This window comes from Bos javanicus, chromosome 1, assembly GCF_032452875.1.
Source record: "Bos javanicus breed banteng chromosome 1, ARS-OSU_banteng_1.0, whole genome shotgun sequence".
In the NCBI taxonomy this organism is placed as follows: domain Eukaryota; kingdom Metazoa; phylum Chordata; class Mammalia; order Artiodactyla; family Bovidae; genus Bos; species Bos javanicus.
The window spans coordinates 83573945-83600385 of NC_083868.1; the positions used below are offsets into that span (position 1 = coordinate 83573945).

General features: G+C 36.6%; 1 protein-coding gene and 1 pseudogene across 13 annotated transcripts in view; both read right to left on the reverse strand.

Annotated features, from left to right (window-relative positions):
* YEATS2 (YEATS domain containing 2) overlaps positions 1 to 26441 on the reverse strand; it is a 103450-nt gene that overhangs the window by 40240 nt on the left and 36769 nt on the right. For 6 of the 13 annotated variants that reach the window (XM_061414383.1, XM_061414349.1, XM_061414359.1 and 3 more), the window contains 9 exons: positions 23892 to 24053; positions 15091 to 15202; positions 10743 to 10791; positions 7889 to 8065; positions 6700 to 6942; positions 4920 to 5078; positions 3441 to 3544; positions 1998 to 2105; positions 1082 to 1264 (listed from right to left, as the gene is read on the reverse strand). In XM_061414383.1, coding sequence (XP_061270367.1) covers positions 1082 to 1264; positions 1998 to 2105; positions 3441 to 3544; positions 4920 to 5078; positions 6700 to 6942; positions 7889 to 8065; positions 10743 to 10791; positions 15091 to 15202; positions 23892 to 24053 — 1297 coding nt within the window. The remainder of the gene's footprint in view (positions 1 to 1081; positions 1265 to 1997; positions 2106 to 3440; positions 3545 to 4919; positions 5079 to 6699; positions 6943 to 7888; positions 8066 to 10742; positions 10792 to 15090; positions 15203 to 23891; positions 24054 to 26441) is intronic. The other 7 variants (XM_061414390.1, XM_061414378.1, XM_061414407.1 and 4 more) reach the window with 6 other exon arrangements.
* On the reverse strand, positions 15210 to 23885 carry LOC133246333 (large ribosomal subunit protein eL30-like; annotated as a pseudogene).

Sequence of the window (26441 nt, forward strand, 5' to 3'; positions counted from 1 at the left end):
CCAGGGCCCCCAAGAAGTTCTGATCAGTAAGTCTGAGGTGGGGGCCTCAGTATCTATACATTCTTAATCATCAGTTGAGTCTTATAAGCAGGTAAGTCTGGCAAAGTAGTTAATGAACTCTTACAGATTTTAGAACCAACTATAACACTATGAATTTTTATCTCAATTTACATGCAGCTATCTAGACTAACCAAAATATCTAAAACCTTTTCCTATTTTAAAGTTGAAAAGCAAGCACTTCACATAATACTTGTAATAGCTTTAGGATATATCTGCCCTAAATTAAGTGAAATAATTTTAACTCTGGATGTTCTAAAAGCATGCTGAGGTTACAGACAATAGCCCCAAATTTTAACAGGTCCAGAACGGGGAGTTTTGGAGTCACTAGACCTGGGTTCAAATTCTCTGTCACTTATTATAATAGCTGTATGCTCATAAGGGAGTTGCTTAACCTCTTAGAGCCACAACTTCCTCATTTGTAGAACAGTGGTGAAAATAGCCATCTTGCAAGGTTGTCTGAGGATTAAGACAATATATGAATAGCAGCAGGATAAACTCTGGCACTCCTAAGCACCATGGATACAGGGAAACATGTATCTCTGCTTTACAATTCTCCCAATATGTAAATTCCCCAAACCTCCAGATAACAAAGAAAATAAACTCTCTAAGGAGCCAGGAATCACTCAACAGATCACACAGCCAAGACATCAGAGGTACAAACTATAGCACTCTCCTATCAGAAACAAACAAGTAAACAGTGGACCTCGATCCTTTCCATTACCCACTTTAGACCTGAATTTAGTAGACAGTTGTGTCCACGACGTCAACAGCCTTTACTGCCAGAGAGATAACACAGTGTCCCTTCACCTCTTGGACTGTCTCCGGCCCCTCTACAAAACATGTTCCTGCTCTTGTCAGTGACTATGGCAAGAACAGGTAGATTTAACATAGACTTTCATCCACAAGCTTTCCCAGGATCATCAGTGATGCTCTCACCCTGAATCTTTGCACCACTTGGCCATGACTCAGGCAAACAACGTTCACTGACAGGTTGACTTCTCCACCCTTACCCAACACAAACCTTGGAGGGCTGAATCTTTGGTGACTGAGCCGTCCCTTCTCCAGCAGTTAGAACCTGTTTTTGAGGGGACACAGCTATCATGTGACCCCCTTTCACAGTCACATACTGAGGGAGTGGTAACTGGCTGGCAGCTCCTGTTGTGGGTACATGAGAGGCTTCACCAGGTTCTTGTTTGATGATTACCTTGCAACAAACATGATAATGACACTGAATAAACAGTCCATGAACAATTCTACTAATATTTGAATTTATTCTGTCTGCAGGAATTAAGGAAGCCTGGTCTTTAAAAAATGACTCCACTAGATGGGTAAAAATACTGCTTAAATATAGCCATAAATCAGCATGCATGCATGCTCAGTAGTGTCCAACTCTTTGCAACCCCAAGGATGGTAGCCCACCAGGCTTCTCTGTCCATGGGATTTCTCAGGCAAGATTACTGGAGTGGGTTGTCATTTCCTTCTCCAGAGGATCTCCCTGACCTAGACACTGAACCCACAGCTCCTGTGGCTAGTGCATTGGCAGGTATTCTTTTACCACTGAGCCACCTGGGAAGCCTAATACAGCCCGTAATAGCTATTAAAGGGACCAAAAGTAGGGTGTGGACTTGATCCAGTGTATCTGCAAACCAATCTGGTCATTTGTTTTAGGCACTGGTGGCAAAATGGCACTACAGAGAAATGCACTGTTGATGCTCGCTGAAGTTCCCATCTTTCTGAACTTCAGGGGAAGCCCTGTAAACAACAGTAAACAAAAGGAAGCACATCTTGGAAGTAGGATCCAGTCTTACAGATGAAACACACTAAAAAAAGTTTCATATTGTGGGGTGGTAGCATCAATCAACTCCAACGTGCCACAAAAAAAGATTCTGTAACAAGAACTTATCAACTTGTGGGATAATCCCCTCAGGAATACTTACTTTTGTGAAAGCTCCAAGTCCTCCAGTTATAGGTTTGGGGCTTTGAACTTTAGGGTGACTCCCAATTGGGCAAAGAGGTGGCATAGATGCAAACAAAGAATCCTCCTGCTGTGTTTGTAAAAATACGTATTGTACAATTAGGATAAAGTCAGTGATTTCAGACACTCTAGTCACTTATATTTAATAAAAGCCTATGACATTCTCCAGCAACATATACCAAAAAGCAAGACAAAAACCCAAAATTCTTTGGGGTCTTTCAAGTCCACCTGCATTTTAATTATTGCTTTTGAGGCTAATTCAAAGTAAGGCTATAACTTGGCAAGAACCCACTCATATGTGCCCACTATCAGCTGCAAAGACTCCTATCATATAATCTCTAATGTCTGGTTGACTCGCTGGTTTCATGTCCAGGCCCCTGCCAGATGCTACTGAAGGACAGGTACTATCTTCTACTTCCTTTTCTATCCCTAGAGTCTAGGCACTGAATAACAAATGAATGTAACAGGTAGTTACAGTGTTTCAGTACACACACCCTTTTAACACTACTTGTAACTTGATCTGTTACCCTTACTCTAGAATAAATACTCAGGATGCAGAGGGCTATTTTTTCACTAAGAATTTAAAAAACAACACAGCAAAAAGAACAATTAGCAAAACAACAAGGGTCAAAATTCAAAATTACTGTCATTTGTCTCTAGTTCTCAAATACAAAAACCAACTCTCAGAGGCAATTTCCCAAAATGTTGGGGGCAAGCAACAAAGTTAAAAGCACTGCTTAACTGTAATGAAATACCATCAACAAACATGAAAAAAATACACTGGTAGAGAATTAAAGCCATTAAGGGAGTTTTTACAATTCAGGCATTCTTATAATACAGTGATCACAGACTACACTGAATTTAGAGAAAAACCTCGCCTTGGATCAGAAAACTATTCAGTATCATCACCATTAAGTGCCTAAATAAAGAAATGCTGTGTTAGCACTAGTCATGCAAGAGATGATCTTTGAATTTTCAGGAATTCTCAAACAGGAGTCTTTACCTCAGAGGTTCTAGCCATAAGGCAGCCAAGACAATGACAAGCTGAATCACTAATCCAACAGTGCTGATTGTCTCTGCCAAACAGTGAGCAGATAACTAGCACTATGATCTGAACAAATCAGATCTTATTTGGGGTTCTAAATTTCAAAACACTTCTTACCCTGAAGAAGGTGGGGGAGGGGGGAAATAGACTGTAGAAAGAGGAGAATTATTACTCTATTAAAAGCTGTCCAAACAAACAAAAAAATCACAGGTAAGGGAGGGGAGTTTGGAGTACTTGATCTTTATGATACTTTTTAGCTTGAAGATTCTACTTTATGAAATCTGCAGTATCACCTGACAAATTCTGGCTCATCCTGAATGTACCATTTTAGAAACTAGCAAAGTGCAATAAGAGTGTTACCTTGACAGCAGATGTTACAAAACTACTTCCATGAATTTTAGGAATTGGGGAACCTGTTCCTTGGGAGGCCTGAGAGGCAGTAGAGAGCTTGCTGGTAGGACTTCCTGACAAGAAAAGTCGATTTAAAAACAAAGTATGAACAAAGTAAAATTTACAAAATGGAATTCTGAAGCCATTTTCCACCACCCTGCTCTTCTCCCCACTATTTAGTGTTCATTTTGAAGGGTTGAAAACTTACAACCAGGAGATTATTATAGAAAAAACACTTAAGGATTCATTCCATTAAGTTGACCACTTTATCCCAAAAAGGGACAAGAAGCTAATCAGGAAGTATAGTAGAATAAGTAAACTAAGTAGACATTATGTATCTGCACTTTTATAGAAAGAGATACTGTAACATAATGGTGCTGGTTATTTCACAATGTGCCAAAATGTATGCATTCAACTGAATGTGAGTTCCTCCAAAGTAGTTTCACTAGAAGGTTATGCCTATTGCAAAATACTGACAACACTAAACAGTTTGTACTCTATAAGTACAACTGTCTTTAGGATCTGATCAAAGTAAGTCACATTATCAACAGTCAACCAGGAGTCAAGACTAAAAATGGACTAATTTGGTCACCTCCTCCATTTACCAAACTTGCCTACAGAGACTGGCTTATTCCTAAACATCCTCAAAGGACACCTTCTTAAAATCCCTAAGTGTATTCAAAAGGGAATCTCTGAAAGTAGCATTTTCTTAAAGGAGTTCTATAATTATAATCACTGTTAAAGAACATAACTTTTCCAAATACTTGCAAAGGCCCAAATACATTAATCTGTGTTAAAAATCAATTAAGTTTAAAAAAAAATCAGTCTTAGTTCATTTCTCTTAATTAGAAGTGAAGGCTACAGAATGTTTACACAGAGGAACATGAGTTTAAACAGTTGATTGAAGAGAATAAGTAAAATGTTTTAAGTACCTCAAAGAAATCTAAAAAGCACTCTATTTATTTGAGGTTACAATGATAAACACAGTGAATCCAAAGACTTATTCTTCCCATTACAGTTTTTTTTTTTTTTAAATAACTACAGAGTTCAGTTTCCCTCCCACATGCAAGTTTTATCTAATTCGCAGAAAAGTAAAGATTACCTTTATCACTGAGGAAAAACATGTATGGCTCGGAAAGCTATTCCTGTTCTAAAGCTTAATTTAGAAAATTTAATAACCACATTGTCCAAAAAAAAATACCATCTAAATGAGAATATAATCTACATTTTTATTTTTAGAAAATTAATTATGACTCAGTTTGAATCTTTAGAAAAAAAAAACTTAATTTCTAGAAATATAACAAAATGTAAATTGTCTCAAAGAAACTCAGAGGAGTTACTCTGATGTATTCCCTCCTCCTGTTCATGGTTGAAAATTTCATTCTCCCATTATCTGGCTACTAAGTCACCTTGGGGATTGCATGAATATTGTTCAGTTCAAACACACACCTGCAGTAGGAGTGGAGGCTCCAATAACCTGCCCTGGCTTGTCCACGATAACATAAGGATTATTAATAACAGAACTGGTAGTGCCTTGCTTCACATGGACTGGAGTGGAAGTTGGGGTTCGAGGCAATGGCGAAGGACTTGGGGTTGATATGGGGGAACCTTTATTAATGAAAAAGAAAAACAAAATAAACTAAACAAAAGAGATATATTCAGTCTATCTAAGAGGATGCTAAAGAAAATGGAAGAGGGGCAGAGCCACCAGGACCAAGGTGACAAACTGGGAGAAGAGAATGAAATTTTAAGTTTCAGGTACTGAGAGCAGTAGCAGCAGCTGAGGCCAGGGACTAGAGTATTTCACTCTCTACATCCTTATCCATGGACCAGCAGTAGCAGCACAAGCAGCAGCAACAGCAGCAAGGAGCCTGTTAGAAAGATTCTAAGGTCCTACCCTAGATCTACTGAATATAAATCAGTATTCTAACAAGACCCCCAGTAGCACATTGAAGTTGAAAACCAAGTGCTTTAGATAAGTGTGGAACTGCTGAATCTCTAGGTAATAACATCTTGGGCAGGTTGTTATAATACTGGTTACACTTGAAGACACTAAAGTGAGGGAAGAAATTACTATGTGAACATCTCGACTTAGGAACCAAATCTTGATTTGCAATGAATTTCTGATAGGAAAATACAAAACTCACCCACCCAAAAATATCTCTCAATACCATGTCACAGACATAATCCAGAGATCCATGTTTCCACAGAACACTCTCAAAGGTTACCGACCAATACACCATTAAACACCCTCAACTGGCAGTGATCACATCGGTCATCCATGAGTTTCTCTAAACTTCAAAACAATTTACATGTTCAGCCAACTCCACCTCTGAAGCAGCAAGTTCCAAAATGCTTCTAACTGGGGTTGGGGTGGGGTATAAAATTATACATTCTTCAAGGACTTGGATCATATTTCTGCTTAGCTATTTTTAGCACTGAAGACTACCCCTGCCATTTAAGTATTATATAGAGTCCTCCCCCTGCCTAGGTATTTCTATTGACTTTCATGTCTTCTCTAAGAGGGCACAGCCAAAACTATAAAGCATATTTCTACTAGAAGTTTACCTAACATAAATGTAAAACTTGTGACGAAGTGGACAATTCAACCTCAGTGAAAATGAAGCCTCAGAACTACCTACTGATCATAGGAATGAGTAAATTTCTAGTGTGGCTAGTGAGTGTAAAAGATATCTCAACTTCAAATCAACCCCTGAAGCTCAACTACAAACCAAAGGCCACTAAGTTTTCTCTGTTAATAGTCACTCTGGTTTCCAAATATAATCCTCATCCTGCCTTAGCTTTCCATCAGACATCTTAGCAAACAATTTACCTGTGCTGATTCTAGATGAAAATTTGACTGCTTTGAATTTTCTTTCTTTCCTCATTCAATTCTTTCTGTATGGATGACTCTTGTTTCTATTTTGTGACACCTCGGCTTTGCAAATCAATAGTAATTAACCTTCTGGGTTTTCTGTTATTGTTGTCTGGCTGGTTGTTTTGCCACGTGGCATGCAGGATCTTAGTTCTCTACCAGGGATCAAACCTGTGTCCCCTCCAGTGAAGTGCATCTTTAACCACTGGACTGCCAGGGAAGTCCCTAGCTTGCTTGCTAACTAAACAAAAACCCTGCTTAGAAAAAGTTATAAAAAACACAACAACCAAAACCACTTTGCTTTGTCATTCTAACAATTTTTACACACACCAACTTCACATACACCATGTATACCTGAGACAATCTTGCAGCTCATGGTGATAGGCTGGAAGGATTTTCCAGGTGACTCAGGGTTAGGAATCTGACCTTGTGGCACAATTTTGCAGCTCGATGCTATTGGCTGAAAAGCTGAATTGCCATGAGAACAAAAGGTAACCTTCTGGGATGTTGTCATTTTGGTAGGTGTTCGTTCCAATGAAGATGGCAAAGAATAAAATGTAGTGTGTCTCTCAGCTTCAGTGTTGGCTGGGAATCCTTCTTGAAATGAAAGAGGCAAATAAGTCATCAATCACTCTGAAATTTCTTATCATTTCAACAACTATTTAAGCCATTTACCAGTAGTAAAATAAACAGAGTAGACAGGTATTTAATACCGCTTTATATATTTTGGGGTGAAATGTAAATATCACACCTACAATCATATTTCATCAAAATGCTTGTTTCAAAAAATCAGAAAATACATTAACAGTATATAATAAAATTTACACAAGTTCATTATGTTCTCCCACTTTTTATATATGAATTGAAAAACTGTTCAAAGAGGAAAAACTCAAAGCATGTGTTTAATCTAATGATATCCTGTTTTATTAAATGCCCATAAAAACGATGCAACTAAAATTTAAGAGGAATAAAGTTGAGATTTTTATAAAAGAACTAAAATATTAACACACATTAAAATGTAGGCTTACCAAGTAAATCAATATGATTCAGAATCAATTTTATATTGTATCTGTATTTGTTACATAAATGAACACCTAAATACTTCATTATATGCTTATATGCCTATTAAATGAAATGATGCCATGGTCAAAATGCATAATAACAAATCTTATATTGTATTTTAAGAAAGATTAGATACTTAATATTCAAGCTTCTTATTCACACAATCAGGGTCCAAACAAGAAAGTCTTCCTGTATCTATCAGAGGAAACCATTATATTCAAAGAATAAATATGCTTTTCTCAGTGAGTTCTAGGTTCTATGAAATGTTGACAAAACTTTATGAAAAAAATTTTCTGAGAAGAGTAAAGAGTTGGCTATTTTCATACTACCTCTCTGTAGGAGAGCAGCATGCCTGCTTATGGACAATTTCTTTTCCATATACTCTTAACTCGCTTAAGACAGCAGTTCACTATCAAGTGAGGGAAAGGAACGCTCCATACAAGGTAAAATGCATGTCCATACATGGAAAAATATATATTACCTTTCTCCACAGAGGTATCAGGTACTGGCTCATGTGACTGCTTTATCGGTGAGGACGCTTTCATGGGGGCTGGAATGGTCAAAGGCAAGGACGGTGGGGCATCTGAGATGTCTGACTCAGAGGACTGAGGATAAACGGAGTCTTCTCCCAGAGAATGCCGATGGAGCTCAACATCCACTACCTACACAACCGTGCAACAAGTGGGCTCATGAATCCATCATCAATGTCACAGAAAGCCCCAAACCCATCTCAGAACATGGTGCTCTAAGAGATGTGGCAAGTGATTCCTAGTTATACTTCAATCTCAATAGGATTTACCCCAGGATATAATCTAATCTAGTTTAATAAATAACTCAATGAAACCAATCATAAAACTGGGGACTTTCCATTAGTGTTTCTGTACCTTAGAACACTCTCCTCCCCAATCTTCATATGACTGCCTCTTTCTCACCATTAGGTCTCAATCAAAAGTCACCTTCTCAGAGAGGCCTTCCCTAACTAACCTAGCAAAAGCAATTCCCTTGTCTCCCAGCTATTCTCTTCTTTCTAACACTCATTTGTAAGTGAAATTATCTTATCTGCATTTATGCTTACTATATACTTTCTCCCCACTCTCAACACAATCAAGAATAAAACCCCTTGAGAATTACAGCTGCTCTCATTTGTTGATTTTTGTGTCCTCAGTACCTGAACCAGTGCCTAGCATATGGTACATGATCAATAAATATGTTCTGACCTAACACAGCACATTTCCATAAAGAGAGTAAGGTTTAACTTAGCTAATTCTCATCATAATGGCTACTGCTGATATATCATGAACACTAAAAAGTGGGGGGGATGGGGCAGGGGGTGGAGATGGGGTGAGAAAACAAAATTGAAGGTCTCATACCTCCTGATTTCAAAAGATATTATTACAAAATCATAGTAATTAAAAGAGTGTGGTACTGGCATAAAGATAGGCACATAGATCATTAGGCTAGAATATACTCTCACACACTAAAAAGAATCTATATGGCAGAATTATTTTCTGAAGGGTGTCAAGACCACTGATTGGGAAAAGGATAGTCTTTTCAACAAACAGTGCTGAGAAAACTGGAGATCCACATGCATTAGAATGAAGATGGATGCTTACTTTATACTATACGGAAAAATTAACTCAAAGTAGATTAAAGACCTAAACATAACACTTAAAACAATAAAACTCACAGAAGAAAATATAGAGGCAAAGTATTGTAACACTGAATTGGGCAATGATTTCTTGGGTATGATACAAAATGTACAGATTAAAAAAAAACACACAGACTACATCAAAATTTTAAACTTTTGCACATCAAAGGAACACAATAAAGAGTGAAAAGGAAAGTCACAGAATGGGGAAAAATATCTGCGGATTATATATATGATGAGAGATTAATACCAAGAACACAGAGAGATATCTCCTAAAAATCAGCTATAAGAAACCAAACACCCAATTAAAAAACGGACAAAGGATCTGAATTAACATTTCTCCAAAGAAGATACATAAATGGCAATAAACCACTGAGTGATGCTCAACATCAATAATCATTACAGAAATGTATACCCAAACCACAATGAAACACCGCCTCACACCTACTGGAAAATACAAAAAAAAGAAAACAACAAAAGCAGACAAAGATGTGGAGAAACTGAAATGCTTGTGCACTGCTGGTGGGAAGGTGAAATGGTGCTGCTGCTATGATAAAAAGTGTGACAGTTTTTCAAAAAATCAAAAATAGAATTACTGTGTGATCCAGCAATTCCACCTCTGGCTATACACCCAAAAGTACTAAACACAGGGACTCAGACAGATCCACATTCTCAGCAGCATTATTTACAATACCCAAAAGACAGAAGCTACTCAAGTGCTTTCATTGGCAGATAAATGGATGAACAAAATGTGACATATACCAACAACAGAATGTAACTCAGCCTTAAAAAAGGGATCCCCTGGTGGCTCAGATGATAGTCTGCCTGCAATGAGGGAGATTTGAGTTCGATCCCTGGGTCGGGAAGATCTCCTGGAGAAGGAAATGGCAACCCACTCCAGTATTCTTGCCTAGAAAATCCCATGGACAGAAGAGCCTGGCAGGCTACAGTCCACGGGGTCACAAAGAGTTGGATGTGACTGACAGACTGTAGCCCTAAAAACAAGGAAATTCTGATGTGCCACAATGTGTATGAGCCTTGAGAACACTGTGCTAAGTGAAATATGGCAGTCATACACACACAAAAGAACACTGTATGATTCTACTTATATGGTAGAGCAGTCAAATTCATAGACACAGAAAGTAGAAGAGTGGTTGCCAGGGGTTGTGGGCAGAGGATGAGTTATGATCAATGAGTAGTTTCAGTTTTCCAAGATGAAAAGAGTTCTCTGGAGATGGATGCTAGTGACAGCTGCACGAAAATGTAAATATATTTAATACCACTTTGGCCACCTCATGCGAAGAGTTGACTCACTGGAAAAGACTCTGATGCTGGGAGGGATTGGGAGCAGGAGAAGAAGGACATGACAGAGGATGAGATGGCTGGATGGCATCACTGACTCGATGGACTTGAGTCTGAGTGAACTCCAGGAGTTTGTGATGGACAGGGAGGCCTGGCGTGCTGCGGTTCACGGGGTCACAGAGAGTCAGACACAACTGAGCGACTGAACTGAACACTTAAAAATGATTAAGTTGGTAAATTTTATGTGTAAATTTATCACAATTTTTAAAAAATAAAAATGGGGGGAGAAACTTTTGTTTTAATTTAGCATTCATGTTTTTCCTAATTAAAAACAAAGATGAATTTTCATTCTACTTGTTCCCAAATAATACTGCAGGAAAATAACCTACCGTCTCTGCTCCAAGAGTCTGCAAGCCAGTGTAAGTTCTGTCCAGCTATTGAGAGAAGTAAGAGTATTAAGTTTTACTATGCTTACTTATAAACCTTAAGATACAATCTTATCTAAAACACTTTCACTGCAAGTCTTCCTTTCATAATATCTACTTTTTCATAATGTAAACTATTGATTTATCACATCAATAAAAGCCCTCAATTTTCTAAGAGAAAAATTGAATAAAATAAATAAAACAACCTCAGACATATAAGCACTTATTATAAAGACAGTCTATAAAAATATACATGCAGTGTGATGGCACAATTAAATACTTAGGCTATATTTACTAAGCACTTTTGGAAAAAATGAAGGAAAATTTAGGCAATACTAATAACTACCAGTATATCTGCATCATGGATGATTTATTTTAGAGGAGAGAAAGGAGTATACATTGAGGGAATGTTAATAATATAAACAAAAAAGTTTACAATTACATACAAAAAAAGATATGTTCATATTCTTGCCTTTTATATTTTAAATTAAAAGTTAAAAAAGGATTTGTGGTAGCTTGCCAATATAAATCTTACACAGTAAGATCAATAGGTAAAAATGATGAAGTGGGGAGGGAGGGGAGAGGAGAAGAGGGGAAGGGGAGAGAAGGGGAAAAATACGAAGCCAGGGAGAGGTTGCTGCTGCTGCTAAGTTGCTTCAGTCGTGTCCGACTCTGTGCGACCCTATAGACGGCAGCCCACCAGGCTCCCCCGTCCCTGGGATTCTCCAGGCAACAACACTGGAGTGGGTTGCCATTTCCTTCTCCAAGAGGTTAATAAATGTAAAATTTTAAAAGTTTGCAAGAAGGTCCCTGATGGCTCAGTGGTAAAGAATCTGCCTGCCAATGTAGGAAACTTGAGTTTGATCCCTGGGTCAGGAGATTCCCTGGAGAAGGAAATGGCAACCAATGCCAGTATCCTTGCCTGGGATACACCATGGGAACAGAAGCCTAGAGGGCTACAGTCCATGGGGTCACAAAAGAGTTGGACACGATTTAGCAACTAAACAACAACAGCAAAGGCTTGCAAGAGGTAGATTTCAAGTTTGGCTGAGTTCCTTAGCAGTCAACACAGAGATGACAACTCAGTCATGAGATCTAGTATTCATAATTTAAAAGGCAATACAGGGTAGATTTACAGTAGCCCCATGGAAGAGATCTGGAGTTTTAACGCTTAAACCTTCACCAATAGGGTGACTGTTATAAAGAAAGAAAGAAAGTGAAGTTGCTCAGTCATGTCTGACTCTCTGCGACTGTTATAAAAGATATAGGCAATGTTAAGGCTATATCCATTTTCATGTTCTCCAGAGCACAGAAATAACAGTCTTTCTGTAAACTGCACTGGCCTATATTTTATTTGTGGTACCTTGTTTTGCGAGACATTGACAAAACAGAACTATTATCAAAATGGCAAGAGAACTGGAAAGCATAGCATACAAGCAATGTTACAAGAACAGGTTTTGGCTGGAGGAGGAATGATTTAAGGAGAGATATGAAAGTTATCAATAAACATTTTAGAATTAATAAACAAAACAAAATCCTGTTCTGTCTACTCCAGAAGTCAAACAATGATAAATGAGATCAAGGTTAGAAGAGGGGGGCAGAGGTCATGCAGTTTTTTTTTTTTGTTTTTTTTTACGAGGTGGTCAACATCTTTAATTTCTAGGCAAATGCAAATCAAAAGCACAATGAGATATAACCTAACATTTCCTCTTAGAAAGGCTACCATCAAAAAGACAAATGAAAAAAAAAAAAAAAAAAGACAAATGACAAAAATTGATGATGAACGTGCAGACTCTGGTTATGTACAAGTCCTGAGATAACTCTCTGATGCATAAATATAACTCACCACCTTCATTTCGATATTTGGCAGAACTAATACAATATTGTAAAGTTTAAAAATAAAATAAAATTAAAAAAAAAAAAACCAAAAAACAAAAAATGTACCCTTCAATGTAAACATATTTAGAAATATGGTATTCTTCACATTTTTGCCATGTTCTGTTAAGATCTGTAAGAAAACTGCTAGGTGGAGAGGTCATGCAGTTTTAAGTAAATTTAAGAGAGAAGCTTCCAAAAGTTTATTTACTAAATGGATAAATAGAATGTTTGGGGAATTACTGTGCTCCGTGGTGATGACTAGGAGAGGTTCAGATGACTATTCAAGGATGCAGGATATGTGAATTCATCCTGGAAACTTTAAATGTTACAGAACTCTTAATAGAGTCTTTAGTATGCAATATAATCATTACAGTATCAAATATAGATTGTTATATACTACAGAATCTCAGAATACAGATCACTGTGGACTTTAGTAACCAAGAAAAGCTACACAGGATCTTAAAGAATGGAAAGAATCCACACCGGCATACGAGAAGGGAGGAGAATAAAAGACAACGTCAGAAAAGGCCCAAAGTATCTCTGGGACATGAATAGAGACTGACCTGACTGGAGCAGGACATTCACAGAGGAGATTAGTGTGATATAATTTAGGGGAAGTATGTCAAATCAAAATGTGAAGAGTCTCCAATACCAGGCAGGGGAATCTAAACTTGAGTAACAGACATTCAATCAAAGCTTCTCAGAATAATGTAACGGTTCTCGTGTTTGAAGAATAATCTGACAATGGTGTACAGAACGGACTGAGGGGAAGGGAGATAGACTGGAATTAAAAAGGCTCATCAGGAGACAGAGTTGACTAATAGCCAAGAAGAGTGGGAAGGGTGAAGGATAGTCTATAAGAAAAATTATGAAGAAAGAGTCATGGTTGGCAAGTGAATCAACATTTAGAACACAGAGGGATGAATCAAAGATGGTTCTGAGAGTTAACAAAGAAACAGCAGGAAATATGATACTCCAGTATAAATAAAGATCAATGGTCATAACAGAAGTGCTTAAGTTCTTAAGGCCAATCAATATATGATAAATAGTAAAGCTGAGAAAAATCTGGTAACATTTTAAATACTGCTGTTTTAAAACTGTCTCATTCACCAGAAACTCTAAGTGATAAGGACAATACAATGTGTAAAAAAAGTATGCAAACAATTCCCTTTATTTTAGGGATCAGGACTGAGCCCAGTGCAATACAAGATGGCATGTGCAGTGCTTAAAATAAGTTAAGGGGAAAGCAAGACTATTTCAGACCTTCCTCTAAGTGGGAACATATCCTGCCCTACTGAACAAAGTGGCTAAATATTCTTTACTTGGTTTCATTTCTTCACTGAGGCTGTAAGAAAATCTTGTTTTACAGTAATCTCTAGAAAATAACTTAAACATGAAGTTAAGCAGTGCTGTTTACCAACATTGGAGGACAAATTTCAGGTGGTTTTAAAGTTGAAAAGGGTACATTTGTAGAACAAAGGGAACAAAGAGGGAATTTTGAAAATGTACTCAGATTCATCTGAAAGCAATTAATGGGAATAATGTGGTAAACCACAAAGTAAGGGTACTTTGGAAGGAGTTCAATATTAGGATTATATCTTACGGACAGAAAATGTACACGAGACTACTACAGAGAGGGGCATAAGGGTAATGTACAAAAATGCTCTGTCTTCCGACTATGAACGCTAAATGCTTATTATATAAATTGGAAAAGAAACACACACACACACACAGAAAAAAGGGGCAGGAGAAATTGTCCACAATGTCATTACTTCAATTACTCCAACTTTTTAGTATATTTGTGTCTTTTTTCATCTATTTAAAATCTTGGTTGACCTCATATTATATATATAGTTTTATATTTATGCTTTTCACTTACTATAATGGTAGTTTCCCCATGTACAGAAAACACTTTGTAAAATAAATTTATAATGGTTACATAATAAACCATGTGGATATATCAGTTAGGAATTCCAAAAGTATTACAACCTTGCACAGGACTTTATATTTTCTAAAATATGTTCACTTCTATCTTTATTCTTAGGAGATAAATAGACAAGGATTACTATTTGTGCCTCTTTCTACAGAAAATTAAGATGTAAAAAAGTAAAATATAGATTAAAAAGGAAAAGATTTCATTTACTTATTAGCCCCAGGTAACACAGTAATAGTGAACTCTGATCAGAGATCAAGTCTTCTGATTATTCAATCAGCTCATCTTCTTAAAGAACATACAGTTTGTTGCAAAGTGACCCTTTCCTCAACATTTAGAGGACAAATGCTACAGCAGTAAGCAGAACACACTCAAACAGATCTATCCTCCTTCCACCATCTGTGGTTAACTTCTCTCAGGTCTAACCTACCACTTCAGGTGTAGGTGAGAAGAGACACTTCATTTCTGGGGAGCAACGCTTTGTTTTGTTACAATACCTTCAGATTATGTATGATATCTATCCGCTTGTTCTGGCTGTCCTTAAAGTGAACTTGAACTCTGACAGGAAACTCACCCCAGCCTCTTCTGGTCAAGTGAAAAGGAGGCTCTCTAGGGAAAAGCAGATATTAATGTATTAGTCCATGTTCACTCTCTCATTCTAGAAAAGGAAGTTTTCCCATAATGGGTACGTTAGAACGTCACATCTTTCTGATGATTATTTATATTTCCTCAGTTAATGCTAAATCAATATGCTGAATTTTGCTAAAATGCTAAACTATAAAAGAAAAAAATCCAACTCAAATCTACGTTAAACTTTCAACCACTGAATACTTAGAGCTAAGACACTTACACCATATAATCCAGTGTCATCATTTTCACAGACAGGGAACTAAGGTGATTTGACAGATGTCACAATATTAAAGCCAGAATTCTGGATTGCTACCTGACAGAGGCTGTGAGGGACATTCCTTACCCCTAAACACTCACTTATTCCTCCACTCTGGCAAAAACAAAATAAACCATATTCAATCTAAAGGTGACAAATTTATTTAAACTATCTACTAAGACTTAAAAAAAATTGAATCTGACTTTACATAATTTTAGTGAATAGAGAGGAATGTGTGTGATTGCTAAACAGATGAGAATTTTCAGTCAAAATGTAATTTGTGAAGGAAATAAAAAGGAAGAGTGATGAGAAAAAGACTGGTTTGCTGTTGATAATTGGTGTTGGGTACATAAGGATTCAATATACTCTACTTTGTCTATGTCTGGAATTTTCCATAATAAAAAGTTTAAAAATGTAATTGAGACCCCCATGTACTTAAGAATAACATGGTTTAAGTTAATGGAGGAAAGAGAGAATGCTTTAAAGTGAAAATGTTCATTATGAATCACTGGCCTGGAATTACTATAATGAGAGAGGATGCCAAGACTGCAGGGAGAAAGCACTTTCAGTGGGATGTGCTCTTGGAAAACTAAGGAGAGACATGAATTCAGTAAGGTAGAGGGAGTGCAAGAAAACAACCTGAGAGGAGTCTAGGAACAGATATGAATCATCAGGCACAAGGCCAGAGGCTACCAGGAGAGCCCAAGGCAGGAAAAATCCCTGAGTATGGCAGCAGCCTGGAAAGTAGAGAAAACAACAATTGTATTATAAACTAGGAAAAAAAGAAAGCAAAGAAATAAGAGTGCCTGGAAGAAACCAGCTGAGATAGCAAGAGAAGCAGCCATGATGTCAGCATAAATTCAGACAGAAATAAAAGACAGATGTGGGATCAAATGAGAAGGTTGACTTGAGACAGCAGCCTGAAAAGGAATCCAAAGTCAGAGATACAGCAGGGCCTAGAAACATAGTGGACTTAAGAATAATTAAAGAAAACTCTATAGATGACAGGGTTAGTCACTTAAATTCCAGTAAAGCTAAGTGAATGGCCTAAATTCATTTTGCAATATTCATTAATCATATTGTTTGTATGCTGAACTTCTCTTATAAAGGATATAGTAAATCAGCTGTGCTCTACCATTTATAGGCTAAACTTTAGTGAATGGATAGGAAGGACTGCAGGAAGACAGAAGACAGACAAACCAGGAAAAAGGAACAAGGATTTTAACAGGAAATTCCTCCTTAACCATATTTTTGGAAGCAAAAAAGGAATCTAAGACCTACCAACAGATGAGACATCAGCTACCAAATATTCTACTTCAAAAGGTATTATGTGTTTCACACAAAAAAGGACTGCTTCGCTTGAAGATAATTCTGTATTTCTAGATTCCTCAAGGGCTTTCCTGGTAGCTCAGCTGGTAAAGAAGTTGCCTGCAATGCAGGAGACCTCGGTTCAATTCCTGGGTCAGGAAAATCCCCTGGAGGAGGGACAGGCTACCCACTCCAGTATTCTTGGACTTCCCTGGTAGCTCAGATGGTAAAGAATCCGTCTGCAGTGTGGGAGACCTGGGTTGGGAAGATTACCTGAAGGAGGGCATGGCAACCCACTTCAGTATTCTGGCCTGGAAAACCCCTATGGACAGAGGAGTGTGGTGAGTCACAATCTAGAGGGTCACACAGTCGGACACGACTCAGCCACAAAGCACAGCACAGATTCCTCATAGGGGGTGAAATGTATCAATAACCAAGAAGAAAAACTCACAGAATACTGGACTTTAAAAATGGCTTTCTTAAAAATATAGAATGAAGCATAACTCCTCGTCCAACTAATTAATTCAAATGGCTAACCAGTCTTTTAGGATCACTTCTAGTGACCCCAAATCCACTACCTAATGAAACTTCCTATTACATTTCTTTTTTTAATTTAAATAAGCTCTGGCCAGGGTTTTTTTTAAATTATTTATTTTAATTGGAGGCTAGTTATTTTACAATATTGTACATGTGCCCCCCATTTCTTATCCATTCGTCTGCCAATGGACGTCTAGGTTGCTTCCATGTCCTAGCTATTGTAAACAGTGCTGCAATGAACACTGGGGTCCACGTGTCTCTTTCAGTTCTGGTTTCCTTGGTGTGTATGCCCAGTAGTGGGATTGCTGGGTCATATGGCAGTTCTATTTCCAGTTTTTTAAGGAATCTCCACACTGTTCTTCATAGTGGCTGTACTAGTTTGCATTACCACCAACAGTGTAAGAGGGTTCCCTTTTCTCTGCACCCTCTCCAGCATTTATTGTTTGTAGACTTTTTGATAGCTGCCATTCTGACTGGCATGAGATGGTACCTCATTGTGGTTTTGATTTGCATTTCTCTGGTAATGAGTGATGTTGAGCATCTTTTCATGTGTTTGTTAGCCATCTGTATGTCTTCTTTGGAGAAGTGTCTGTTTAGTTCTTTGGCCCATTTTTTGATTGGGTCGTTTATTTTCCTGGTACTGAGCTGCATGAGCTGCTTGTATATTTTTGAGATTGTCAGTTGCTTTGTTTGCTATTATTTTCTCCCATTCTGAAGGCTGTTTTTTCACCTTGCTTATAGTTTCCTTCATTGTGCAAAAGCTTTTAAGTTTAATTAGGTCCCATTTGTTTATTTTTGTTTTTATTTCCATTACTCTGGGAGGTGGGTCATACAGGATCCTGCTGTGATTTATGTCAGAGTGTTCTATGTTTTCCTCTAGGAGTTTTATAGTTTCTGGTCTTATGTTTAGATTTTTAGTTCATTTTGAGTTTATTTTTGTGCATGGTGTTAGAAACTGTTTTAGTTTCATTCTTTTACAAGCGGTTGATCAGTTTCCCCAGCACCACTTGTTAAAGAGATTGTCTTTTCTCCGTTGAATATTCTTGCCTCCTTTATCAAAGATAAGGTGTCCATAGGTGCGTGAATTTATCTCTGGTCTTTCTATTTTGTTCCATTGATCTATATTTCTGTCTTTGTGCCTGGCCAGTTTTATTAAAGAAAATTTGTACACAATTTACCTTTTACCAGTCTGTGCTGGCATGCTTCTAATGATATCAAAACCACCTGGATCAATGATAGCCAGTGTGCATACTCTGGAGTATTTTCCACATACTGTGCCCAATTCAGTATTATTGCCACTGTAGTGATGGACACCAGTTTTGGCCAATCAGTATAATACTCTATTTCAGATTTCCTCAAGGCTGGGCAGTTGTTGGTGAGGATTACCAGTTTCGCTTTGCCTTGTCTGATCATTTTCAGAATCTGCTTGTAGCCCAGCACATACTTTCCACTTTTCTTAACCAGTTGGAGCCCAGAGTTGATTGACTCCAGTGACTCTGTCATTTTCTTTGCGGCCACCATCTTCTGGTCTTAGGTACAGGATGCCCCCAACCAAGAGCAACTGCCAAGATGGCCGGGGAGCAAGAAAGGGCTTACATTTCTGAAGAGCTCTGTTATAAAAAATATTTCATTCTCCTCCTGTAAGTCATATGCTTTCTGCAATCACAAATAAATTCTTCCTCCATAGGACCTTCAAAAAATCTAAAACATTCCACTAAGTTGTCCACCCTGAAGGGTAAACACATTCTGTTCCTTGTAACAACAGCAGAAGCAAATACTTATATTGTTTAGCATAATCCTACTACTCTTCTAAGCCCTTTATATCTATTAACTAATCTAATCTTTATAACCACAATATGAAATATCCTCTCTGAGACACAGTGAGGCCAAGTAACTAGCCGAAGGTCACAGAGCAATTAAGTAGTGAATCTGAGGCTTAATCTCAAGTAACAGGCTCCAGAGCGGCCCCCCGCAGCCCGTGATCCTTTTTTTAAAATGATACAATTTGAAGAGGCTCACTAGGACAGTCCTTTGGGGGCCTAGTCCATTGTAGTCTCTCACACACAAAGGCCAGGAATATTCTAACACGAGAACCATGTGTTCTTCATGTTTGAAATCCCTGTATCAAGTCCTAAGCCTAGCAAATATGTAGTGACTGTCTTGTGCCTAAAATCAAAGTTTACAGTCACAGCTTTTAGAAAGTTGGCTAAGGATGGCCATGGCAACTGAACTTAATGGAAAACAGATGGTATGTAAGAGCAGAATCTACCCATGCTCTTCATCAGGTAATGTGCTCTGACAAGGAGATTCACAGTGCATGGGAAACACACATGCACTTTGGTTCAGAGAGATTATCCTTAAGTTTCAAGTCAGCTGAAAAGATCTCACCTACTCATCACATTACTCTAGATACTTTGACACAAGAAACATCTTAAAAGTCTCGTAAAGAACACAGAGTTAAATTAAATCAAGGACACAGGTTAATGTTCTGTCATACCTGAAGTTTAAAGTTTAGTTCTAAGAAGAATATTTTAAGAATACAGATAAACTGGAATGTGCCAGAGAACATAACCTGGCACATTATATGGGCAGAGGAACACAAAGTCACATAAACAACTGAAACAAATGTGGATGTCTGGCTTGGAGGAAAACAGAAGAGACCTAACAGTGCTCTCAAAATATCTGAACAACAGCTATATGGAAAAGAGTTTATAATGATTCTGTGTGGTGTCACAAAATGTATGGAAGTGTACTCGTTAGAAGTTAAAGTTAGGACTCTCCTCAATATAATTCAGTTCAGTTGCTCAGTCGTGTCTGACTCTTTGTGACCCCATGGACTGCAGCACGCCAGGCTTCCCTGTTCATCACCAATTCCCGGAGCTTGCTCAAACTTATGTCCATCGAGTCCGTGATGCCATCCAACCATCTCATCCTCTGTCATCCCCTTCTCCTCCCACCTTCAATCTTTCCCAGCATCAAGGTCTTTTCCAATGAGTCAGTTCTTTACATCAGGCGGCCCAAGTATTGGAGCTTCAGCATCAGTCCTTCCAATGAATATTCAGGACTGATTTCCTTTAGGATAGACTGGTTGGATCTCCTTGCAGTCCAAGGGACTCTCAAGAGTCTTCTCCAACACCACAGTTCAAAAGCATCAATCCTTAGGTGCTCAGCTTCCTTTATAGTCCTCAATATAATTAAAAACATCCAAACAAACATAGCCACTTAAAAATAGAAAGGCCCACATCACGAAGTCATAATTCACTCAACATGAAATGAGCATTTACTACATGCGGGACATGATTCTAGATAAAGACAATTAAGAAAAATTCCCAAACATCCAGAAGTTCTGAATCTAGTAAGGGAGACATACATGTAAATTAGTAAGTATAATAACAAATTTATATATATTACTTGCTATGAAAACAGAGGTATGGTTGATCATTAACAAACTGTTTCTCTAGAAACACACAAGCAAGGTTCTCTTTTAAAATATTATTTAAAAATCATAGTATTGTACTTAATAAAACGTACAGTAAAAGTATGCTCTTGGGAAAGGTATGCGGTAATAGTGTAATTCAGAAGCTGTGAAAAACTTAACTGGTCACATATATCACCACACCTAATTATGGAATACTGTCCCAGTGGTATGAGTCAAACAGAAAACGTGAAACCTCATAAATTTCACAAAACAAAGCTCATTTAGAATTAACAGAAGATACTCTAGATGTAAAAGGTAAGAGAGAAATTTGACAAGGAGCTATGGCATGATGTCTCCCCTGGATTTCCTCAGACTTAAAATATAATCTGATAAACATGACCTTTACCTACAGATTAGATTTCTTAGTAAATACAATTTCATATATTATTGCATGATACTTTTCTACAGCCTAAAGGAAGCCATGTGTTTCACAAAGTCCAATTCTTGGGATGAGAACTGAGAAATAACATGGGCACTGATTTGCATCATTAAAGTATTAGGGTTTTACATAATGAGCTTCTAACCCCATTTTTAGTAAATCAAATGTTTATCATCAATAGAAAAATATGATTAATACATTTTAACTGATTCACACGTTTTACATTAAATAAAATGCTTTCCTAAAACAGTGTTGTTGCTGCTGCTGTTTTACTGTATGGAATTTTTGCCTGGACATTAAGACATGTTTTTTATATTAATATTTATATCTTTATGGACAAAGTGGTTTTTAAACTCACCTACTACTTCTTAACAAAATCACTAAAATATCTGTACTAAAACAATGGGCTAATTTGGAGTTAGGATATCTAAACTCAGAAAATACTGTTAATCTTAAGTTATCTTAAAGTACAAAATATTGTTACTATTCCAAGAATTCAAGTAAACAATCATTTACTTGTATTTTAACCCCTGAAAAAAAGTAGGGCAAAGAAGGAATCATTGAGAAAGTTAACTTCTGAGTTATGTCTTAAAGGATAAACAGCAGATCTTAAGAAAGACAGCTACACTGTGTATATATGTGTACACATAAGCATATGTATGTGTGTATAAGCAAAGAAGACAGACAATAGGAAGATGGTATTCCTAGCAAAGAAAACAAATATAGGTCACCAGTGGAATTCTAGGTGAGGCTAGATGAGCTGTACTGGGTATTTCTAAAAGGTTTCATGAATCAGATATAGACTGAAACAAAACCACAAGGTTTTTTCAACTCTAAGTTTGAGAGCCTACGAATGTACTTGCTCCTTCATCAATCTGTACCATAAGAATAAAACAGAATAGCAACACTTTTCCAAGGTTCTATCAAATGAAATATGTCAAGAAAATAAAGGAAGTAAAAGAAAAAACCTTGTTTGCACTGGAAAACTCTTACACTGATTCATTCTCTTGGGTAGACAAGATAGAAAGATTCAATATCATAAAAAGTATGAACATTAATCATTAATTCAATGCGATTTCAATCCATAAATCGACACTTAGAATCTAAAGTAATCTGGAACAACATATGTACTCAAGAATGACCAAGACAAAAACTGTAGAATAATATAATAATAATCAGGGGAACATACTCTACCTAAGATCAGCATACTCTATTAAGCAAAACAATTAGTATAGTATTAGTACAGAAATCAAAATTATTAACAAAATCTAGCATCAGATCCATGTTTTTATGAGAATTAAGTGCATATTAAAGGACAGATCAGCTGATAATTAATATATACCTAAATATCCTATGAAGAATATAAATGTTCTGTACTAGCTAAAAAAATCTCATTTCCAAGTATTTGACTTTTTGACCAACAATGCCTATCTTCCAGCTCCATTTCTAATTTATTTATTAGAAATAGATTTATTTTTTGACCCCCATAGAGATTTTCATTTCTTGTCCACACCAGTTTTCACTACTCATTATTGCTATTGTGTAATCTCCCAATGTAATCTCCTTCTCTCCTTACTCAGCTTAGACTCCATGGTATATCACTAACATAATATTATTATTAAAGTAAGGAAATCAATGAACTGGGAGACCAAGGTTTTAGAAGACTTGTCTATCTGCATATCAAAGTCTGTAAGAGTGATGGCAAGTGTACTGGTAGAGGGAATATCAGCATACTAGGTGCTAAAACTGTATTTGAAAGAGGAATGACTAGGAAATCAGTAAATGCTCCAAAAAGAAGCAGCAGCAGATCTTATGAAATTTCAAAGGAGCAGAAGTTTTTAGAGAAAAGAAGGGGAAAACTGGTCTGGAAGCCACAAATACAAGAAAGACAGACAAGCACCCATTTCTAGAACCAATGGTATACACTGTGTGTAAGAGGAAAAAAAAAAAACAAAAGTTGCCACTTGAAAGTTTTCTCAGGAGAAGCAGTGTTCTCAGGAATTAGTCAGGTTTTACTTAAGAGTTAGGAGTGCTCTAAAGGAATGTTCTGAAGAAAGCTGAAGATACAGGAGATTTCATTGATAATAAACCAGAACCATTTCTACAATACATTCATATAGTGAACATACATGTGATAGGTAACATCACATATAGATGTGAACAATACACCTAAATGAAACAAATTTTACAAGAGTGTATACATATAATGTGTGTGTGTGTGTGTATAAAATCATTCCATCTTTGTGAAATAATCACAACAAAAAACTTCAATAGCTACGCTAGATTAAAAACAGAGAAAAAAAATATCATTAAAGGTTACTTCTGAGAGGGTGAGATCATGGGGAACTTACAACATTAAGTATTTCTATAAAGTCAGAATCCTTTATTAAATTCTAATATATTCTGATAATCATAAAAACAGTAACATTTTTATATTTATCTATATCTATATAAATAAGTTATTTCCAAAGGAGAGGAGAATAAGCTGGTGTAATTCATATGGTAACAACCTGATAGGTGAGGATGGTACCTGTTCAGTGAGACAGAAATCTGCAGTAAAGAACCACAGCTAAAATTATATTGTGACTAAAACCCAAAGCTGAAAAAATTATTAATAATACAAGAATTTCAAAGTTCTTAAGTTAAATCACTTTCCTTCCACTTCAGTAATTCTGTACTTCTCAGGTTTAATAACTCAAATAGTGCTCACCTAACTTCCACAAGGTCATTTGGTTTATAGCTGGGATGAAGAAAGAACCAAACTTTCTTGACAAAATGATTAATACTGGGTTCTCTACGAGAGCCTCGGACATATACCATCCACTTGTGGGTTGACTGGTCATTTTCTTCTCTCTTATCAGGAGGTATATACCTAGAGTAGGGAGAAAAAAAACGACTTGAAATCTTTGTTCCTAACAAACCAATTAACTACTACTTAAAACAAGATTAAAAATCAATTACAAGAAGAAAATGGGAAAATTTACACATACATAAAGAGTAGACAACATACTACTTACCAACTAATAGGTAAAAAAGAAATCAAAAGAGAATTAAAAAATACCTAGAGACATCTGAAAATGGAAATAGAGCATATCAAAACTTTAGTGATGCAGCAAAAACAGTTCTAAGAAGGAAGTTTATAGTGATAAATGCCTACATAAAGAAAAAAAGATCTCAAATTAACAACCTAACTTTATACCCTAAGGAACTAGAAGGAGAAAAACAAACTAAACCCTAAGTTAGAAAAACGAAAAAAAAAAAAAAGGAAAGAACAAAGATCACAGTGGAAACAGAGACTAAATAACACAATAGAAAAGGTCAAAGAAAGAAGAGTTGGTTTTTTGAAAAGATAAAATAGACAAACATCTTTACACAGACTTACCAAGAAAGAGGAGGGACTCAAACAAATAAAATTATAAATGAAAGAGGAGATGTTACAACTGATACCACACAAATACAAAAGATCATAAAAGACTTAAGAACAAGTACACATCAACAAACTGGACAACTTAGCAGTACTGAATAAAACCTAGAAATAGACACCCTATCCAAACTGAATGGTGAAGAAACAGAAATCTGAACAGAACAGTTACTAGTAAGGAGACTGAATCAGCAAACAAAAACCTGCCAACAAAGTACATTCCAGGACCAGTGGTTTATTTAAAGGGTGAATTCTACCAAACAGATAAAGAATTGATTCCAATCCTCAACCTCTTCCAAAAAATAAAAGAAGAGGGAACACTCAATGATCTCATTTTATGAAGCCAAAATTACCAATACCAGAGCCAAATGACGATACTACAAGAGAAGAAAATTATAAGCCAGTATCCCTGATAAAGGGCTTCCCAAGTGGCTCAGTGGTAAAGAATCTGCCTGCGAATGCAGGAGATGCTGGTTCAATCCTTGGGTTGGGAAGATCTCCTAGAGAAGAAAATGGCAACCCACACCAGTATTCTTGCCTGGGAAATCCCATGGACAGTGGAGCCTGGCAGGCTACAGTCCATGGGGTCACAAAAGAGTCATATATGACTGAGTGACTAAACAACAATCCTTGATAAAAGTAAATGCAAAATTCTTCAACGAAACATTAGCAAACAGAATTCAACAGTACATTAAAAGTATCATACAACATGAGCAAGTGAGATTTATTCCAGGCATACAAGGATGGTTTGACATCTACAAATCAATGCAACACATCACATTAATGAAATGAAGGCTAAAAATTATATAATCATCTCAAAAGATGCAGTAAAAGCATTTGACAAAATTCAGTATCTATTCATAATAAAAATTCTCAACAACTGCATATAGAGGAAGCAATTCTTAAAATAATAAAGCCACACATGACAAGTCCACAGCTAAGATCATACTGAATGGTGAAAGCCAGAAGATTTTCCTCTAAGATCAGGAACAAGACAAGGATGTCCACTATTGCCATTTTTATTCAACACAGTACTATAAGTCCTAGCCAGAGCAATTAGACAAAAAAAAAAAAAAAGAAATAAAAAGCATCCAATGAAAAGGAAGTAAAATTGTCTCTATTTGCACAAATCATAATATCATACATGGAAAAACCTAAAGACTCCATCACAAAACTATTAAATGAATTCAGTAGAGTTGTAGGATATAAAATCAACATTAAAAAATCAGTTGTTTCTATATACCGACAACAAACTACCAGAAAGAGAAATTAACAATAATTTCATTTACAACAGCATCAAATACAATAAAACACTTAGCAATTTAACCAAAGAGGTAAAAGACCTGTACATTGAAAACTGTAAGACACTATCAACTATACTTCAATAAACAAAAATAAAACTAAAAATCTATAAGACACTGATGAGAGAAACTGAAGAAGGCAAAGATATTCTGTGCTCAAGAACTGGGAAAACAGTTAAAATGTTCATACTACAATGCAATCTCTATCAAAATTCCAATGGCATTTTTTACAAATAGAAAAACAATCCTAAAATCTATGTGCAACCAGAAAAGATTCTGAATAGCCAAAACAATCATGAGAAGGAAGATAAAAGCTGAAGGCATCATGTTTCCTGGTTTCAAACTATATTACAAAGCTACAGTAATCAAAATGGTGTTGTATTGCAATAATAACACATAAACCAATGGCACAAAATACAGAGACAAGAAATAAACTCACACTTACTGGTCATTAATTTCCAACGAGGAAGCTAATATACACAATGAGGGAAAGGACAGTTTCAATAAATGTTGCTGGGAAAACTGAAAAGCCACATGC